The following is a 20,977-nucleotide window of genomic DNA, read 5'->3' on the forward strand; positions in this document are numbered from 1 at the left end:
ATGTTCTATCTGAGTGCATCGGCGCCCAGATTGAGCCGCACCTTGACGCAATTGGCTGGAGTCCCGTACTCTCGTGTGGCGGTCACCTATACTCTCTCACCTGTCGATCCCCGCTAGCTGGTACCCCATCCTCACGCGGCCGACGTGACTCAGAGGCTGAGTGAGGAGGGCATGGGCTGCTGCTGACCTAAAGGTCATGCCACCGTGAGCACATCGTGCCGGTATGGATGGCCGACTTGAGCGGCAGCAGGCTCAGGATGTGTAGCCTCTGCACATCAGGGACCTCGAAGATGCATACCTCTCACCCCACCGAGCAGGGTTGGCCGCTCCCACGGCGAGACTTCCCGGCCTTCTGTTGAGGCACCCGACATGCGACGGCACGGTGATCAGCAAGACGATGTGGGCGCAATGGAATCCGCCGCGAGGTGCTCTTCTTCCAGGGCGGGGGGCCAGACGATGGGGAAGCCGGGGGCAGGGCGGGGATGGGCACCTGCAGATCTCGTCGCAATGGGGGACGCCCTTGCCATCGTACCTTGTCAACTGGCATGCGGTCGAGAGAGAAATACCAGATTGTAAGGCTGGTCACAATAGGCAAGAACATAAGCTAAGCTAGTAACTTACACACTTCCCTAGACTATATTACTACCTTCATAGTGGGTAGGAACATCTATGTAGTGTCATGCAACGATGTATTTATTAGGTTATAGACTCATTGTTTCTTGAAGTGTGATGTTCTGGTAACTTAGCTAGTAGTTACCACAAGCACCTCTCTCTTCATTAAATATGTGTCACATAAGCAAAGTTGTATTGAAGTGTGTGATGTTACTCCGAAGTTCCTTCCCATTATGACTAGCCTAAGAGAAACTGAATCGACAGAGTAATTGTGTAGTGGGATTTGATGGACATTGGAGAAGATGAAGTGGAAGGGGAATCCGTGGCTGTGGGGAACTGGTGAGGCATGCAGGATGAGCCGCTGTGGGTGAGGGAAAAAACAGGGTTTTTTTTCAACCGATGGGAATAAAACTGATTGGGTGATTTTGGAAACTCAATAATGACGTGGCATATTGCTGACGTGAACAGTCTGCATGGTGAAAGAATAGAGAGAAGTGAAAAGCAACTTCTTAAGAATGGTAGATTGGTTATTCAGATATAGGGACTGCAGTTATGGACAAGGCGAGTTTTTTCGTTGCTACTTCTCCTTTTCTTTTTCTTTCTCCTCTCAACATCAAAATACTCATCAACATGAAGCGCTCACAACACCTGCCATGTGAAGTTGGTCTACGTTTCCGTTGTTGCATGCATTATATAGAATTGGTTATTCGGATACGGGGACTGCAATTGTGGACAAAGGGAAATGCGGATTGCCCGATCACTGCGAGCAAGAGCGTCCGGACACGTCCACAAACGTGGTTGTAGATTCTTACTATAGCTTGGATCAGAAAAGAATGTTGATGATGTTTACAATCTAGTCAGTGGTCAGAGTTCTGACATGTCTTTAAGCCGTACACGGGCAAGGTGACATAGATTCAGTTCCGATTGACACAAACTCCAAAAGAATGTTGCATTGCTACTCTATCAAAAAACGTCTTATATTTTGAAACAGAGGGAGTATGTGTTTAATCAAATGAGACATGTTATTATTCATCATTTTCAGGCCTCTTTACTCTGCACGTTTCTTGCACACAAATACGAAAAACATGGTGAAATAGCAAAATGATAGAAGTGCATAAACAAAGAGCTGGGAACAGAAGAAATGAGCTTATTTGTTTCACCGGATTGTAAAACAAAAGCCTGTGGTGGATGTTTGGATTACTATGGAACTTTCCTGCTACAAAGTTATAGTGGAATGATTCCCACAAATCAAACAAGCAATATAGGAAATATTCTTGAAGGACTGCAATCATTCGATAATCCTTTAAACCAAAGAAGTCCTGGATGGAAGCAGTTTCAGAAACAAAGATATTGCCTTGCACAATGCACAGCTTCTAAGGAAAGCTGCAGGTTTTTGCACAGCAGGCGCAAAAAAACAAGAAACCATATTGGTAGCAACAGTCATAATAATAGAACCAAATGGTTGAGTCAACAAGATTACCCTATACTTAACCGTCATACACCAAGGCCAGATTTTCAACATTCGGTACTAGTTCCAATAAATTGCAAATACTTGAATGAAGCCAATTCAACATTGTACAGAAACTCGGGAGTTGAAGGCCGAGCCAGGCTCAGAAATATATATGTGTCATTCCATACACAAATGCAGCAGCATCACAGGATGGAGAACAACCTCAAAATATATTCACAGCTTTGGCTTCTTCAGGTGGAATGGAGCAGAACAACCACCTGAATTAATTGTTTGAAATGATCTTCAATCCATCAAAGACCGGAATTGCATCAACAGAAAAACTGGTGGAAAACAGCAGGGTGCTCTAGATGTTCCAATTATTATGCAGCTTTATCTAGAAAGAGAGATTCAATTTATCAGAGGCAAGCTAACCGCACATTTGTAGTCAACATCATGAACCAGATTCCAAGATACAAATGATTGTATTCACTATTCAGTATTGCCATTAACATTAGTAAAACTACACTATGTAGTTAAATACACAAATATGACAACATAATGTATCCATGCAAGTATAAGGAAAAACATGATAGAATAATATTCCCAGGAAAATATTCCCATGGAGTACTACTTACCATCATCAGCAATTTCACTTGTGCAGCTGGCATCAGAACTCTGTACTTCTGGGGAATATTGGTCCAGAAACAATTCGATTGTCCTCCAGTAGCGGTCCCCTCCAGAAATCCAGGTATCCATATGCATACCATTGAGAAAATCAACAAACCTACAATTCCTGTTATGTTCAACAGCTTTGTCATACAGCATCCTCATGTGTGAAGGGGGAACCAGTTCATCTTGCAATCCAGAAAGGAAGAGAATGGGCTGTTTGACCTGCATTGACATGCCAAAACTCAGGCAACGGATAACACAAACCATGGGGCTAAAATAAAGATCTGAGAACTGCAGAATGGCATAAATAGATTTTGAAAACTTACGGCTTAACAGGTTATGATTATTTCCGATGAGGCGGACTAAAATAAAGATCTGAGAACAGCAGAATAGCATAAATACAGATTTGAAACCTTACAGCTTAACAATAATATAGGTTTCATTTCGGTGTAATCTTTTGAATACAAAGTCCAAAGGAGTAAAAACAAACGGTTTGAATCAAAAACAGATCAATACTATATTTTTTTTTCCAAAGATTAAAAATAAGAATACGGAAGTTGTAACCAAGGATGAAAACAACAGCGTATAAAATGTTGATTCAAACCAAACCCCCAAAACTCACCTCTGCAACAACATCAAGTGTACTCCATGGAGAGCGAACAACGCAGTTAAGAAGTTTTGGGCCTTTGGCAGAACTACCGCCTATGAACCATCTTAAGAAGGGCAGCATGATACCAGCCATATCCAATATAGATGTAAACGTATTTTCCAATATTAGAGCAGACACCTGCAACAAAGAACAACATCTAGCAAGATCATTATCAATTGCAAAGGCCAAAGCTTAACACACTTCTATAGATGTTATTAGCTTACCAAAATATGACCTAAATCATGTTGCCCTAACCACATGACTGAGTTCCCAACAGTAAAATCTAAGAGCCTGCTTTATTAAGGCTTCCTATGTTGATGAAAAAAGTGAAGTGTTGGTTGGACGTAATTTCCTTTAATGGGCGAACGAGGTCTGGAAGCTGTTTTTGAGTATTTAAGTTACTAGCAAAAGGGCCCGTGCGTTGCAACGGGTAGAAAATAGATAAATATGATCCTGGAGGAGAAGTGCTACTATGACCTAGGTCTTTGGAGGGAGATTAGTAGGAAGGTTTTATATGTGAAAATGTATGTTTTTTCAAGAAATGTGGTTGGTACTTGTGAGTACTTTTAATATTTTTTTGTTAGTTGCAAATTTGTTTGAGTGGTAAATTATTTTTCAGATTTGTGAACTAATTATCAATGTCTTCTGTCCATGATGAGCAGGCTAATTTTTCGTTAGAGATCACCTTCTCATCGGCATCTGTTTTACTTGTATATCACAGATTCCCTTGCATGGTACAGACCTGTAATGCATCGTGATAGTTTTTCCTAATCATTTTGAGTTTGTTTTTTGTCATGATTCAGACCGAAATCTGACATCAGAGACACTTTTTTAATTAGGTTCTGAAATATGTTCCGATTGGGAAACAATACATATGGAACTCAATCATTAGCAGTTCTGTTTTGATATAATGTGCCAAAACACTTGTTTATCAGGAATCTAGCTCCATGTAAGCATGCAAAGTTGAATTTATTTCCAAAGCAGAAATTGTAGAAAAAAAATTCTATGTTGGGAATTAGCCAGATTTATGAACACACTTCAGAGATGATTCAGCAAAATCTGAATAAGTATGAAGATACTTTTTTTTCCTTCTCTTATTTTTACCAATACTACTTACTCGATCGGTCGGACACTGCTCACTCGATCTAGCGCGATTTTGCTTTATGCACAGGCCACAGATCTTTATTAAATATGAAGTCTGCTTCCCATTTTAGTACATGGTCCTCCTTTAATAAGCCTCTTCTCTTCTTTCCCATTTGCACATAGTACATGCATCCATTTTATTTTAGTAACAACTGCTACTCCTTAAAGCCTCTTCCATTCTTTCCCATTGGTACATGCGTCCGTTTAATTGTAGTAACAACATTACTCCTTTAATAAGCCTCTTCTCTCATTGGGTCGTGTAACCATATCAGCACATGAGGAAGTTAATTCCTTTTGATCATTAGATTTTATAGTTTGGGACTCATTCTGAAAATCGTCTCCTCATCCTGTGCTTAGAGCTTCCGGAGCCGGCTTATTGAGTTGATGGTACCCAAGTAACAGGAGACGTATATAAATCAGTGGGGTTGGCTTTAAGGGGGCAATGTGGTACAATTTAATAGAAAGAACACCTTTGTCATGCACACCTGCTAGTCTAGATTAGTTGGACTCTACCTAATCTGCTAGATGGGAGGTCGAGGGATCAATACCTCACCGCAGCAAATATTTTTTAAATTTTTTTTGTAGGCCTAGTAAAGCGAGTGACCTACGAAGGATCAGGCCCAGCGAAGCGCTGCAATTTTGTAGGCCCAATTAAGCTAGCGATGGATGAAGGATCTAGGCCCAGCGAAGATGTACGGAAGCAAGGTCGTACGAGATAAAAAAGGATCGAGTCAAGGAGAGTACGACGGACGGACCAAAATTTTGGAACGTACTTAGCGGACGAAAATTACGGTGGTAAGAAGCAATAGCCCCTTTATTATTAGGTAAAGATGGAGCTCTGGCCAATCTAGATGGAAGGGGACAGAAAGATCTGGGTCTGTTTTTTCTTTCTTTTCAAGTAAAAATTTCTCTCCTATATGCTATTGAGTCTGACTCATAGTGATCATTTCTCTTTAGCAAAGAATAACCTTGGTTATCAAAGGATTGAACAACCGGGATCCATTTACTTATGATACCTAGTTGGCATTGATAACCAGGGTCTAATGAATTATGAGTTTAATAGATCCTCTTTAGCAGAAAGACGTATATTCCTTGCTCATTATCAGACAATCACTTATTCCCAAACCTCGTGTGGGACTAATCGTTTTCATTTACCATCTCATGGAAAACCCTTTTCGTTCCGCTTAGCCCTATCAGGTATTTTAGTGATAGGTTCTGTAGGAACTGGACGATCCTATTTGGTCAAATACCTAACGAAAAATTACGATTTTCCTTTCATTAAGGTACGAGGGCTTCTTATTCCACAAGAACGAAAGCACCTTTTCATTCTTTCATATACTAGGGGTTTTTACTTGGAAAAGGCTGCCTTACGAAAACTAACATCATTTGATTTTCAGCATAGATCAAGACTGTAACCACCTATCTGCTGTCAACAATGGTCATGATCATGTGTCATCACTTGATTTTCAGCATACAGTAACAGTCTTAACATTCTTCACAATCTTCTGGCAAGATCCATAGCAGAATAATCTTGTAATAGAAGGTAATCTAAATCATAACTACATGAAAATCTAAGTCAATTTTATGAACATATGCATGTGTTGAATGTTGATCCAATGAAATTTGTTCGAAAATAGAAGTGCAGTGGAGGATACTGCCATCACAAATCCAACGGCAGAGAGATCAAATGAACCTATTCTCACTTCTCTACAGCAATGCATAGACAAATCAGTTTACAATGAGTACCTTGTCAGGATTGTTTTTTGCAAGAACTGCTCCAACAGCACCTCCTAAAGATCTCCCAAAGATAACTATCCTGGATGTGTCAATGTCCTTCCTCTGAAGTAGATGATCAAGTGCGGCCTATCAAAAGAGAGAACTGTAAGAAGAGTAAACAAAACCACAAAAGTGAGAACAAAAACAAAATGCACGAAACAACAAACCTGTGCATCTTTTGTGATGCCACTCTGAGAAGGATAACCTTCGCTCTCACCATACCTACAAACATGATCAAAGTTCAGGTTCACTAATAAATGAAAGAAAGTTAAGACATTTCCATCACATATGATACTGAGAGCTTCAGGAAAGAAGAATGAAACAAAGATAGTATAACTGGTTTATACTGTGGAGAACCATACCCTCTATAAGAAAGCATAAACACATTGCACTGTAGCCGCTGCATCATTAGTCGAACGCATTCCAAACGATGTGCAATATCTATAACGAGTGAAGGATTTTAACAGAGTATAGCTTCAACACAATTTGTCATCAATGAGATACAATTTTATGAATTTTCATGTCCATAAAAAGAAATTCAGGATACTGCCAGCATTTTCCTGGAAGAACAGAATGGTCGGACCTGCATCAGGAAAACACTATGAAACAGACAACAATGTGGGAACAAAACAATGTGAAGTTGAGAACAAACTGAAGATTGAGCACAGTAGTTCCTAAACATGAATATGCTATAACAATCTCATGCTATCAGTGATGTAGGAAATGGGAGAGGACTGAAGCTCTGAACATGACTTTTTTTGTTTTGTGAAATGCTCTCTTGAAACTTTTTGTGCTCATATAATTATCAAGCATCACGAACACCTAGCTATAGAACAATATCAAGACTGTAACTTCTCTCCCTAACCTAAAAATAAATAAAAACACCAGCAAATGATGTGGCCAACAGATATAGACAAGAAGAAGTGTATCTCATTTGATGCATAGACAAGATCAGCTAGAGTACTAGATACAACTAGCTAGAGGAAACTAACGCATGCATACAAATTCTAATTTCGCAGATAGTTGGCCAGCTGGTCCAGTTACACATCTGGGGCCAATGAATAAAAAGCGAAGGGGACTAGGAGAAAGTAGGTTCGACGCAGCGCTGAGCCGGTTTTGAAGGGAAGAGACAAATGTATTGACATGCCAAAGTATTTTGAACGTACACGTGGCAATTGCATATTTCTCGTCCACAGATCACCGCAAATATTTCCCATCTCTTCCTGCATTGAACCAAATCATGGTTCACGTGAACTTTTACGTAATCATGCATGCCTTTATATATGGTGAGAAAGCTTATTGGGTATACTTTCTAAACTTGCACAACTTTTAAAACTAACCCATAGAGATATACAGTAGAAAACCAAATCAACAACCATGAAACATAGTGATGTGATGCAAATATATAACCACATAGAGACAAAGAAAGCAACACGTCACAATAAAAAGCTAAGTATGGAAACAAAAATTGTGGAATCTAACCCTACCGTGTGTTGAACGTTCATAACATCTCTACGGTCTATTGAACACAAATAGCACATCAGAGAAATATTATACTAAGCACCACATACACCAGCGAGTACCGACTAGAAAATCACAATGAAGCTGGAACTTGATAAACCAATTCCAAATTTCCAATTGAAACTCATTGTGAGATCGGCCAATCAATCCTGAATCCACACACAGAACTACAGAGAACTGTGCAATAAAAACAAGGAACCCTATAGATCAATTAAGAACATATGACATATCCACGCAGGCAGCGGCAGTAAAGTTCAAATCCTATTAGCCACAAAAATCATAAACATTGGGCATTTCTTAAGTGAACGCCGTAAACCCTACCCAGATCCACGGACCCATGTCCCGATCAAGGGAGCTAAGAGATGAAGCGACGCCACTATCTAGCCACGCAATTCGGGTCAAAACGAATCCCTCGAGTACAGACTCGAAGAGATCCACCACCTGACGCTCCAATAACCCGAAAACTTCCTGATACCGATCGAGTCACTGGACACGGGGGGAGGAACCAACAAACAAACCGGGAGAGGTTGGGGAGGGTCGGGGACTGGGTGGTACTTGCCTCGGCAGGTGGGAGAGTGGCGGAGGAACCAGGAGTGGAGGCGCACGCCGTCGGCGGCGCGGAGCCAGACGTCCTCGTAGATGAGGCGGAGGCGCGAGGGCTTGATGGGGTAAGCGCGCGGGAGGCCAGGGAGCACGGGCACGTAGACGAGGCGCTCCTGCAGCGCCACCAGCGCCGCCAGGCCCACCACCGCCATGCCCCCTGCGCCGTACACCAGCGCCTTGAGCCACCCCACCATCTCCGCCGCCGATGGGTGGGAAGGGCTCCGTCAGGCGGGTGGTGGTGGTGATGGGCGCGGTCGCCGCTGCTCTTTGACTCGCGTCGTCGGTCGGGGTCGAATTTGGGTTTAGTCGGACGGGACCGGGCCTGCTTCAAGCCAGAGCTCTTGTGCGGCTAGGCACGTCAGAGCCTCTATAGCCTGACCACTCAAACCCCCGTTAGACTAGCCACTCAAACCCCCCGACACCATACATATGTTACTCCTCATTATGGGTTGAAGCAACACTTCATTTATTAGGTTGTAAACTTATCTTGTCTTGATGTGTGTGATGTTACTCATATTATTAGTAACTAGCTATGTTATCACATGACTCTCTTTCTTCATTAATTATTTGCCACATCATCTACTTTGTGTAGATATGTGTGATGTTACCATCTATGTTACTTTCACTGTGGGTAGTCTAAGCTTCGGACGAACAACTCTGTCACCGCCGAATCATATTGCCCCCCAACCGGCTCCCTTATACCCACTCCGAATGGTTCGGCTAACCGGCACCCCTCAATGGATGTCGAAAGAAAAACGACACCCCTCAAACAAAGCTCATATGTGTGGCGGAAATAAGGTGGCCCAGACATGCGTAGACGCGTCTGTCACGTCAGACTGACGGGCGAGACTCACGAGGAAACCATTGTTCCACCGGAGTTCACCAGTCCGCATTCATGTCGCTGCTTCGGCGTCACCCGAGGGACCAAACCCGGCTATTTAAACCGGACGACGAGGGTAAACCCTAGCCGCCCCATTTTCTACCCTCCCCCACCTCCGAGCTGCTACCGCGACCTCATGTGCACACCAGCCCGCTTCAACCTCGCCGTCCGCCGTCCCCCATGGTACGCACCAAGGTCACCTACTACAAAATGCTGACCCCGAGGCGTCGGGCGGAGATCCAGGTGGAGATGCATGATGTCGAGGCACGCCATGTTGCCCGCATTACAGCCGACCTATCTTCGAACTCTCTAGAGGAGGCGAAGCAGGAGGAGAAGGAGGCAGCGCTGGAACAGGAGGAGGGGCGGAGGCGATGGAAGAGGGGGAGGCACCAGAGGAAGAGGGGGTGAACGAGATGCAAGAGGGGAGGTACCGAATGAGATGGAAGAGGGGTGAACAAGATGGAAGATGGAGGCGTCGAAGCGGTAGAATTAGGTCCTTCAAGTTGATGGAGATGGCCACCGTGATGATTTCCCCCTCTCGCAAAGTACTGGAAAAGGCCTTCAGATTGGATCGTCGTGGAACAGAGGTGTGGTGGGGCGAAAATAGAAGAATACCCCTTTTTATTAGGGTTTTCAAGGCGAGAGATAAATATGGTGTCGAGAGTGAAAGGATCGAGATGGACCTAGAGGGGGGTGAATAGGTACAATTACAAATTTTAATTGTTACGTAGCAATTTTTAGGCAATAATGCGAAATATGAAAGTGAGCCTAACAATTGCAAGTTTGATGCTTAGAGCTAAGCAAGATAAACAAGTGACACAAGCAAGTGAGTAAGCAAGCACAATATGATATAAGTAAAGGCTAAGAGACAAGTAACCACAAGTAGAGAGTTAGGGTTAGGAATAACCGCAACTCCGAGAGACGAGGATGTATGCCGATGTTCACTTCCTTGGAGAGAAGCTACGTCATCGTTAGAGAGGTGGATGTTACCACGAAGGCACACCAACACCACGAAGTCTCACCCTATTATCCCTTTGAGACAACACCACGAAGGCGTCTCTCAACCACTAGTGGTAGACCTTGGGGGTGGTCTCCATACCCTCACAAACTTTCCGGGGGAAATCACAATGGTCGATTCCTCGCCGAAGCACTCCTACCGCCTAGGAGTCTCCAACCTCCAAGAGTAACAAGATGCACCACAAAAACAAAGGGGGAATCAACTTTCCCTTTGGTGAATGTGTAGATCGAGCACTTCTCCTTTGCTTCTCAAAAGATCAAGAGCTTTGGGTGGCCAAAGAGGGAGATCTCCAAGAAATCGAGGTTTGAAAATGGAGGTGAGAGAAATGGAGTCGTCAAGTTCTTCGTGAGGAAGAAGAAGACTATTTATAGGTGGGGATGGAATCTGGCCGTTGGAGGCAGATTTCTGCGTAGCCCGGAAGTTCTGGACTCCGGAATTTCCGGCCAGGTTCCGGGCTACACAGGGAGTTTACATCAACTCAGTAGTACCCCGGAAGCTGTTGAAGCAGGGGACGGAAGTTCCTGAGCCCGGAAGTTCCGGGGGGACGGAAGTTCCGGCCAGGGTCCGATGAGGTTCCGGGCTACACAGAGAGATTGCACAAAAACGCAGTTTCTCTGGGTACCCCGGAAGCTTCCCGGATCCCTGCCGGACCTTCCGGTCCCCGGAAGTTCCGGCCTGTACAGAAGCTTTGCACTGTGAGATTTTGCAGATCAATGTGAGAAAGTAAGTTGATTCCCCGGATGGTTTTATGATGCACCCCCTCTTAATAGTGCGGCTGCCCTAAAGACTCAAGAAACAAGAAAACACTATGGAACTCCGCTTTTCTTGGCCACTCCGCCTTTCCTTTTTCAATAAGAGAGGGAAAAACCATCCATGCTTCACTTTAACTTAATCAGTGTTGTTTACACTGGAGCATGTGGTTAGAAACACTAATGAAGTTGTCATAGATGTCAAAAACAATTTAGTGCAGCAATGCACTTTCAATCTCCCCCTTTTTGACATAGATGACAACAATGCTTGAGAGGGTAAACACATAAAGTATATACAATATAAAGCAATTTCAATGAAAGGAAGGTACTCCCCCACAACCCATGCCTTATTTTAGGATTGCATTTGAATTAAATGTCATGGTTAGAAGAGAACTCCCCCTATCACTGTGCATGCCCACACAAGAATGATATATCGACATGGAACGTTTTACTAACCTTGTTTTTCATAGTGACGAGACAAATATAGATATATCACTGCCTGACAGATGTCTCTCACAATATGAGAATATAGAATATGCCATGTAACCCTTCTTGCCATAAAATGCTCACACAAAGATAGATAATTAACGGAACATAATAGGTTGAAATAATAAGATAAGATCCAAATGAGAGCAAAAGGTTCAACGTTTCACCAAGCAACATAAAATAGGCAGATAAACACTAAGCCATAAGCCCTATCAAGCACCACAACATCTCCCCCTGTTGTCACCAAGATGGCAAAAAGGAAAGATGGAGGAATCCATAAAACAACCCCTAGGAAAGAGATGCAGAGGGGTCGTCAGAGGACTCTCCAGAAGACCCTGGGCCGTGAGGGCAGTGAGAAGAGGCTTCATCTCCGGCTTCAACAGCAAACCAAGCAAACTTGGACTGGTATTTATCAAAAGGAGTCACATTTGACTCGGAACCGTGAGCAATATCCACGCCAGATGCACGCATACCATCCTTAAGAGCCTTCATGCCCATCTTCCTAGACTTGTTCTCCTCCCACTGCTTCTTGTGCATATCTTCCTGCAGACAAAACATGTTCTTGAGAAGACGCCAAAGTTTGTTGCTCCTCCTTGACCCGGAGTCACTAGGCTCCCCACGATGAAAAGTATGAGAGCGGGGGCGAAGCTCAAAGTGGTGTGGATCTCCAGCATGTAGCTCCTCTCCCTCATCATCATCTCCCTCGGTAGCAATCGTCTTGCCCTTCTTAACCAACAGGCTAACACCGGAGTGAACAGTCATACGCCGACCCGCAAGTGCATCAAGAGCAACCTCAGCAATCAAGGCAGTAATATAGGGAGCATAGATAGGAACCTTGCGGTTCATCACCACACTGTACATTTCATGCCACATAAAGTCCATCACATCAATGGGGCCCTGCTCGGTGTTGTGACAAGTGTAGTGAAGAAGGTTGATGAGGTGGCCACGAATCTTGTTCTTGTCGCCCACTTTGGCAGCAAGAGTTTCCCGAAAGATCCGGTGCATGATGTCATAGAAAGGCAGAAGATCACCAACAGATCCAACTTTTCCGGATGGAGGATACAAATCAGCCAAGTGAATAGCCTGAAAGACCCCTGAGGGAGTCCTGGACTAAGGGGTCCTCGGGCGTCCGGCCTGTTAGCCGTGGGCCGGACTGATGGGCTGCGAAGATATCAAGACCGAAGACTCTCACCCGTGTCCGGATGGGACTCTCCTTGGCGTGGAAGGCAAGCTTGGCGATCAGTTATGAAGATTCCTTTTCTGTAACTGACCTTGTGTAACCCTAGATCTCTCCGGTGTCTATATAAACCAAAGAGCTTAGTCCGGATAGAGGGACACCCATTATCATAGTCATACAAGCTAGACCTCTAGGGTTTAGCCATACGATCTCGTGGTAGATCACTCTTGTAATACCCATATTCATCAAGATCAATCAAGCGGGAAGTAGGGTATGACCTCCATAGAGAGGGCCCGAACCTGGGTAAACATTGTGTCCCCTGTCTCCTGTTACCATCGACCTTAGACGCACAGTTCGGGACCCCCTACCCGAGCTCCGCCGGTTTTGACACCGACAACCCCTTTGTCGTGGATTTTGTAGCCACAGTCAACAGTAGTGTCAGTATACTCATATCCCAATAGACCGGTCAGCACTGAGAACGAAGCAGAGAACTTCTCCTCACCACTCATCCAAGTAAGAGTGCGCTGCATATCAGTCCCAAAATGCACAGTGGCATAGAACTGAGCCACAGGAGGTGGAGACACATCATGTTGAAAGCGCATGAGTGGAAGGAGGTTGAGCTTCACACACGTGCTCTGGATCCCATCAAAGTAAGCATGATTTGTTGGAGTCTTGTCAAAGTGAGCAATGTTGATACTTGTAACGCCCAGATAATTAGGCTATAGTAAAACTCTGCTAACGATGCCACGTCACCTCGTTTATTGTTGCTAATCATGTGTTAGTTCAAAATGTTTCAAATTCAAATTGAATTAATGACAAACAACCAAAGTTTCAAACGTTAAAACGAAAATGTTCGGACTGTGCCAGATATTGCATAAGTAACAATGGTGAAGAAAACACATTTTTAGAAAATACTTAAATGCTCTAAAATAAATAAAAAATAAATAAAAAGAAAAGAAAAAGGAAATTACAAAACAGAAAACTAAAAGGAAAGGAACCCCCCCACCGAGCCAACCGACCCAGCTAGCAGACAGGCCAGCCCACTGGCCCAGGCCGGCCCACCCCACTCTCCCTTATCCCCCTGGACCCAGAAACCCTAACCCACCGTCCACCACTCTCCCCCACTCGCTCTCTCCTCCCCCCGATCTAGATCGGGATCGAACCCAATCCTGTCACCCCCGACGGCCCGTTGCTGTCCATAGCCGCGTGGACCTCGCCGGAGCTACCACGCCGGCCTGCCTCCTCGACTCATCCTCGCCGGACGCCATCGCCGTTGTCCTCCCCTGCACCGCGTCGTCTCCGACCTCCTCCCCGCGCCCCAGTGCCCTTTTCCCTACGGCCACCGTGAGCCCCGCTCCTCCTCTCTCCTTCGCGCCCGCACGCGCGCTTACCACCACCTGCTTCATCCTGGTCGTACCCGCGCTAGCGCACGCGCCCACGCGCACGCACACCTCGCCACCGCCCGCACCTCCCCGCAGCGCGCTGGGCACCCAGGACAGCACCCTGTAGCCACTCCCTCGCGCCTGGCTACGCCTCTGCGTGCTCACCCGCGCGTGGCCGCACCAGACACCGCGCCCCGCGCCTCACGCCCGCTCCGGCCACTGCCTTGTCGCGCCGCTCGGAGCCGCCCGAGCCCTGCACCATTCCCCGCCTCCTTCCATTCACCGCGGCCGCCCGCGACCCCGCTGCTCTGCCCGCGACGGCAGCCGTTGCAGCCGCTCAGCTCCGCCGTCCCCCTCCTGCTCGGCCTGGCCGCGCGCTGCCCGCACCGCTCAGCACGCACGCTGCCAGCGCCCGTCCCGCCATCGCCTTCGCCCCGCTTCGCCCGCGAGCCCCCGCCACCACCTCCACCGCAGCAGCCCGTGCGCGCCGCCGCGTCCCACCTTCGCCCCGTCGGCCCCGTGCCGCTCCGCCACAGCCGGCGCCCACTGCCACGACCGCCCCACCTCCTGGCTGGAGCCCCCTTCCCGGGTGGACTCGGGAGCGCGCCCGCACGCCCGTAACCACTAGGCCCCAGGAGCCTATGGCAAAGGGGCCCCACCCCTAGAACGGTTTAAAAAAGAATAAAAATATATTAATTAATTAATTAACTAAATTAATTAACCTAATTAATTGTGTTTAGTTAACCTAATTAATTGTAATTAATAAACCTAATCATTTAGTTAGACTAACTAAACCTGATTAGTTGGTCTCAGTCTATGACATGCGGGACCCATGTGTCAGGTTGACTTGTCAACTGACCAGTTGACTGCTGATGCAGTGCTGAGGTCATGATGATGTCATTAATAATTTTTCTGTCGAATTTAATTAAATTCAGAAATTCCAGAGATTAATAAAAACCTTAGAAAATCATATCTTTTTAATCCGTAACTCGGATGAAAAAACTTTGTACATGAAAGTTGCTCAGAACGACGAGACAAATACGAATACGCAGTCCGTTTGTCAGCCGCACGTTCCTAGCATAGCGAACATGCAACAATCCACCTCTGGTTCATCTGTCCGAGAACACCGAACACCAGGAATACTTTCCCGGGTGTTTTCCCCCTTCGCTAGTAGCACCTAGTACCTCGTTAGGTCACCCCTAGCACCATGTATTGCCTTGTTATGCTTTGTGATGCTTTGATTGCTCTATTATTTATTATGTTCCCCCTCCGTTACTTCTTTCCGGTAGACCCCGATACGCTGCCGATACCCGTGTGATCGACCACATCGACGACGGCCCCTCCTTCTTGCTAGAGCAACCAGGCAAGCCCCCCCCCCTTGATCAACCCGATATCGCCTATTCCTTCTCTCTACTGCTTGCATTAGAGTAGTGTAGCATGTTACTGCTTTCGGCTAATCCTATTCTGCCGCATAGCCTGTCATTGTTGCTATAATTGTTGATAGCTTTACCTGCTATCCTAAATGATTAGTATAGGATGCTAGTATTCCATCAGTGGCCCTACACTCTTGTCCGTCTGCCATGCTATACTACTGGGCCGTGATCACTTCGGGAGGTGATCACGGGCATATACTATATACTTTATACTGTTACATTACTTATGATACTGTTCGGAGATGGGGGCTGAAGGGGCAAGTGGTTCCACCCAGGGAGTCGTGGGCCTGGGTTCCCGACGACCCCCGAGTGTTAGTTTGTTGCGGAGCGACAGGGCAGGTTGTGACCACCTAGGAGACAGGTGGGCCTGGCCCTGGTCGGCATCTGCCGTTACTTCAAAAATAACACGCTTAACGAGATCTTGGTATTTGATATGAGTCTGTCCACTGGCCTATATGCACTAACCAACTACGCTGGAACAGTTATGGGCACTCGACGTCGTGGTATTAGCCGAAGCCTTCTTGATGTCAGCGACTGAGCGGCGCGCGCCGGATTGGACTGAAACACCTGCTCTTGTATTAGGGAGGCTAGGTCTGCTTACCGGCCGTGTACGCAACGTGCAGGTGTGCAATGGGCAATGGGCCCAGACCCCTGCGGCCTGCGCGCATAGGATTTAGATCGGCGTGCTGACCTCTCTGTTGTGCCTAGGTGGGGCTGCGACGTGTTGATCTTACGAGGCCGGGCATGACCCAGGAAAGTGTGTCCGACCAGAGGGATCGAGCGTGTTGGGTAATGTGGTGCACCCTTGCAGGGAAGTTTATCTATTCGAATAGCCGTGATCCTCGGTAACAGGACAACCCGGAGTTGTACCTTGACCTTATGAGAACTAGAACCGGATACTTAATAAAACACACCCTTCCAAGTGCCAGATATAACCAGGTGATCGCTCTCACACAGGGCAACGAGGGGAGGATCGCCGGGTAGGTTTATGCTATGCGATGATACTTGGTGAACTTACCATCTACTCTCTTCTACATGCTGTAAGATGGAGGCTGCCAGAAGCGTAGTCTTCGACATGACTAGCTATCCCCCTCTTATTCTGGCATTCTGCAGTTCAGTCCACCGTTATTGCCCCTTTACACAGATACCCATGCATATGTAGTGTAGATCCTTGCTTGCGAGTACTTTGGATGAGTACTCACGGTTGCTTTGCTCCCCCTTTTCCTTTCTTCCTGGTTGTCGCAACCAGATGCTGGAGCCCAGGAGCCAGACGCCACCGTCGACGATGACCCCTACTACACCGAGGGTGCCTACTACTACGTATAGGACGCCGACGATGACCAGGAGTAGTTTAGGAGGATCCCAGGCAGGAGGCATGTGCCTCTTTCGATCTGTATCCCAGTTTGTGCTAGCCATCTTATGGCAACTTGTTTAACTTATGTCTGTACTCAGATATTGTTGCTTCCGCTGACTCGTCTAGGATCGAGCTCTTGTATTCAAGCCCTCGAGGCCCCTGGCTTGTAATATCATGCTTGCATGACTTATTTTTTTAGAGTTGTGTTGTGATATCTTCCGGTGAGTCCCTGATCTTGATGGTACATGTTTGCGTGTATGATTAGTGTATGATTGAATCGGGGGCGTCACAAGTTGGTATCAGAGTCGACTGCCTGTAGGAATCCCCCTTTCACACTCCTTGGCCGAAGTCAAGTCTAGTCATTGCAAAACTTTTACTAACATGACTGTGTGGCTTACGGGCCCACGTCGCCATTGGGTGGCATTAGGATCTTTTATTCCTCGTCTATACTCTGGGACTCTGAGCTCTCTCCTATTCGGGTTAAATGATTTTGCTAAAAACAAAACTAACTTTAGGTTCTCGAAAATACTTTCTCCCGGGGAGCCCCTTATTATAGATGATCGCCTGTTGCACCAGAATAATCCGAAGATACTCTCTGATGTTCTCTCGAGACTTATGCCGTCGCTTTTGCAATTCCCTTCCATCGATAAACCCCTATGGATAACCACATATACTTGCCATTCATACAATGCTTCCCAGTTGATCTTGTTATTACAAGATACCCCAAAATTCTCTCTTTGGTTCCGAGAATCCTTTGAGCTTACTGCCTTGCTGTTATTTGCCACCTGAATACCCCTACGGATAATTCTCACACTTACCGAGTATCCGCTCATCCCCAGTTGATTCACGTATTTCACACAAGTCTTCAAAATACCCTTCGATCTTCCGAAAGCCCTCAGCAGCCTATTGCTCTTGAAATTCTTGCTTGCTTGCATTATGAATAATCTCATAAGTCTGGAAGTCTTATTGACATCCTTTGCCATTGTCATTTTGAGTCCGTCGATTCAGTATGTTGCGAGTGCTCGCAATCCTTAATCAGGTCCTAGAATTCATCCTTCTAGATCAAACGTTATTTTAAAGATGAGCTGGATCTCAAGCAATCAAATTGCCATCGATTGTACCCCTAAGCCTACTCAACTTATCCATCCTTAATCAGACCGTTTGCTTTTGATCCCTTGAATTGGAAATCATAATTCCTTTGCATTGAGCTTTGAATTAGTCAGTTGTTTTTAGGATCCAATGCCTTCACATTGTTCCTTCTTTGGTTGTGTGCCGATGCTCACATCAGCTCCGTTATGGACCGTCTGATCCTTTATTGAATTATCATTCGACGGTGTCCTTCGTATACAAAACCTCAAGAAGTTCTTTCCCTGATACATAATGCCATTGGTAAATCCTATTCTCTGATTTGGCTAACCATGCCTTGCTTGTGGTATATGCTTCTAAGATGCCCCGATGGGTTGAACCTATGCCTTTCCTTAATCTCTATGAACCCGAAAGTTTTCACGGGTCATACTCCTCTAGTAATTCACCAGTTAGGTTTTCAAACCCAAATCATTTTAATAGAGCAGTGAATGGAAGGTTATACATCGAAGAAGTGGGAGTCAACCTTGAACTTTGCGTTCATGCCCATGGACACGATGTTGATCTTTTCATGGAAGCTTCTCTTAAAATTAATTATTCCCTTGGTATAAGTTCATCTTATATCTGGGATAGGGTCTTTTGCAATCACGGTTCCGGCCATATTGATATTCCTTGATTCTTTTCTTCGGGCAAGTTAAGGTACTTGTATTCTGCAGATCAATACCCCTATCCAACCTTTGTTCTGTCCTACTTTCGAGTTTACCCCCTGGTATCTCGAGGATATCATGCTATTGCCCTACCTCTTTTGAACTTTTGGTGAAGTAGTACCCTTTTCCTGACATAGTCACTCCACGGGTTCTGGGTTGTCATCAATCAAGAACACCGCATAGTGAATGGAATCAACACTGTGATTCGGTACTCCTAGTACTTTGTTGTTGGGAAGTTTAATAATCCTTCAAGTCATTCCTAGCCTGATCGACTATATCATTATCGTGCTAAATTTTTAACTGTGCTATCTGGTCCTTCTTCCGGGAGCACAATTTGCGACGATAGGTAAGCTTACGTCGATCTTCCTCGTCATACCCTTTCACCTTAAACAACAAGATTGATTTCGAGTTTGTGTCGTAACCGTGGTTCCAATAACCTCTTGCTTCATCATTCCTTTGACTTGATGTCATTGCTGATATTACATCTTCATGAAATATCTCGACAAAATTTGTCGTGATCATCATCAATATTTTGACTCCTTCCAGGATATCAATTGAATTCTTGATGAGAAATACCATCCTTGTCCCTCCATGAATTGTATTATCATTGACGACATCATTTCCTTCCCTCCGGCACAAACTTGATCATGTTGTGGAGCTCCTTGCTATCCAGCTTATGTTATGTTCCACCTTGGATTATTATCATCTTTTATATCAAGGATGTTGTGAGAATTGCTCCACCTCTTAATTAATTCTTGGTATTATGATACTTCACACCATCACCATTGTTTCTTGGTCCCCGTGTTGATTCTAACTGGGACACCAACAAGTGAACGGTGCTGCTTGGATTCTATACTTCTAGCGAGCCTATTGCTTTGAAGTTGTGGTCAACCGTCCATTCTTAGACTATATTGGTTATAGAATCACCATTCTAACTTTGATCGTGCTACCTAAGCCCATATTTTGGGTGCACCCTTCAACCAATGTTTAATTGTGTATGTTTTCCTCGATCATACATCATTATATCATTTGATCTGACAAATGTTATCTCCTTGTTCACATAATTGTGGAAACCCATCTTTTGAAAATCTCGATAAATTGTCGTTGAGTCCATCAGCCGCATCCTCTTCCTCTCCTTGGTTAATGATGAACTCTTATTTCGGAACTTGCTTCCATAAGTTCATTTCCCGAGAATCTTGCAATGTTATCTTGTCAATTTGTGTCACACCCTTTTCTTCTCAAGCATCCTGAGTCCGAGGTATCCTGACACCAATCAGATCTGAATCTCGATCAGATATGATGGTTGGAACATATTTCCAAGAGTTATAACATTGGTCTTTACAAGACCCGGTAAGGTGATGTCATGCCTAGCACACCTGGGCGGAGTACCTATTATTATAGTATCCTTTTTAGCAAGTTTGGCCATTCTTCCATGAGGAAATTGTAAGACTTGTTCTATAAGTTATTCTTGATGGATCCTTTGTGAATCCAAAGTCTGATCTTTACCCAATGACCATGTCAATGCTATCCCGAAGCATGTCTGTGATACTCCGATCATCAACGCGAACTTTGAGAGCACAATGCTAAATTTTCCTTATCAATTATCCAAACACCGTTGTATGGGTAATGTCATGAAATTTCTCTCCCCTTACCTAAAAGGGTTTTCTACTTTATATCATGCCATGGATAACATGCTCTGCTTGTCCTTGGGAAGGATACACCCCTGTAATATGTGTTTAAACACATTCTCCTTTCCATTGTTTTGTTTAATCTAATAATCACATTTTCCTTTCCATTGCTTTGTTTAACCTTTCTTGTGGTCTATATGATATAAGCAGTAACATTTCCCTGCTTATGTAAACACCTCGGTGTACAACCCTGTCAGGTATAACCCTGTTACTTTTGTTGATGACATTCCGGTAACCACCGATGGACGAGAACTTTGCCTATTGGCCCGCCTCGTTCAACGAGCAGGAAAATGGTTCTGTTCGTCCCTCGCCCTTGGTATCGATGTTGTTGCCGACATAACTGACAGGCTATCCTCTGACATGCCTTGCTTACATGATCGTGTAAGACGTCATCGCCTTCCTACTTTTAACCCACATGGTGGGCCCGTAACCCACAGTTCCACAAGATTGAAACCTGACTCTCCTGTACATCCTGTTGTCAAATTTATTCCTCGCGCTGGATTTCGTATGTAATTCACGGGCCACCTGCCTAGTGAACTATTCTGGTATCAAACACAAAACTTATTACTATTGCTCTGGACCCCCTTTTACACTTTG

The 20,977-nt window shown here is 45.1% G+C and overlaps 1 protein-coding gene across 2 annotated transcripts; it reads right to left on the bottom strand.

Annotated features, from left to right (window-relative positions):
* Positions 1 to 2,039: 2,039 nt before the first annotated feature.
* Positions 2,040 to 8,778, bottom strand: LOC109745229 (alpha/beta hydrolase domain-containing protein WAV2). 2 transcript variants are annotated; one of them, XM_020304368.4, is made up of 8 exons: positions 8,380 to 8,778; positions 6,847 to 6,882; positions 6,662 to 6,740; positions 6,467 to 6,521; positions 6,270 to 6,386; positions 3,354 to 3,518; positions 2,698 to 2,953; positions 2,040 to 2,456 (listed from the first exon to the last, which is right to left on the bottom strand). In XM_020304368.4, the coding sequence occupies exons 1-8, from the start codon at positions 8,615 to 8,617 to the stop codon at positions 2,443 to 2,445; spliced, it is 960 nt and encodes a 319-aa protein (XP_020159957.1). In that variant the 5' UTR covers positions 8,618 to 8,778; the 3' UTR covers positions 2,040 to 2,442. The 2 variants fall into 2 exon arrangements, with proteins under 2 accessions (XP_020159957.1, XP_020159956.1); XM_020304367.4 differs by having other exon boundaries at positions 2,040 to 2,340; positions 8,380 to 8,775.
* Positions 8,779 to 20,977: the final 12,199 nt, after the last annotated feature.

This window comes from Aegilops tauschii, chromosome 2, assembly GCF_002575655.3.
Source record: "Aegilops tauschii subsp. strangulata cultivar AL8/78 chromosome 2, Aet v6.0, whole genome shotgun sequence".
Taxonomy (NCBI): Eukaryota; Viridiplantae; Streptophyta; class Magnoliopsida; order Poales; family Poaceae; genus Aegilops; species Aegilops tauschii.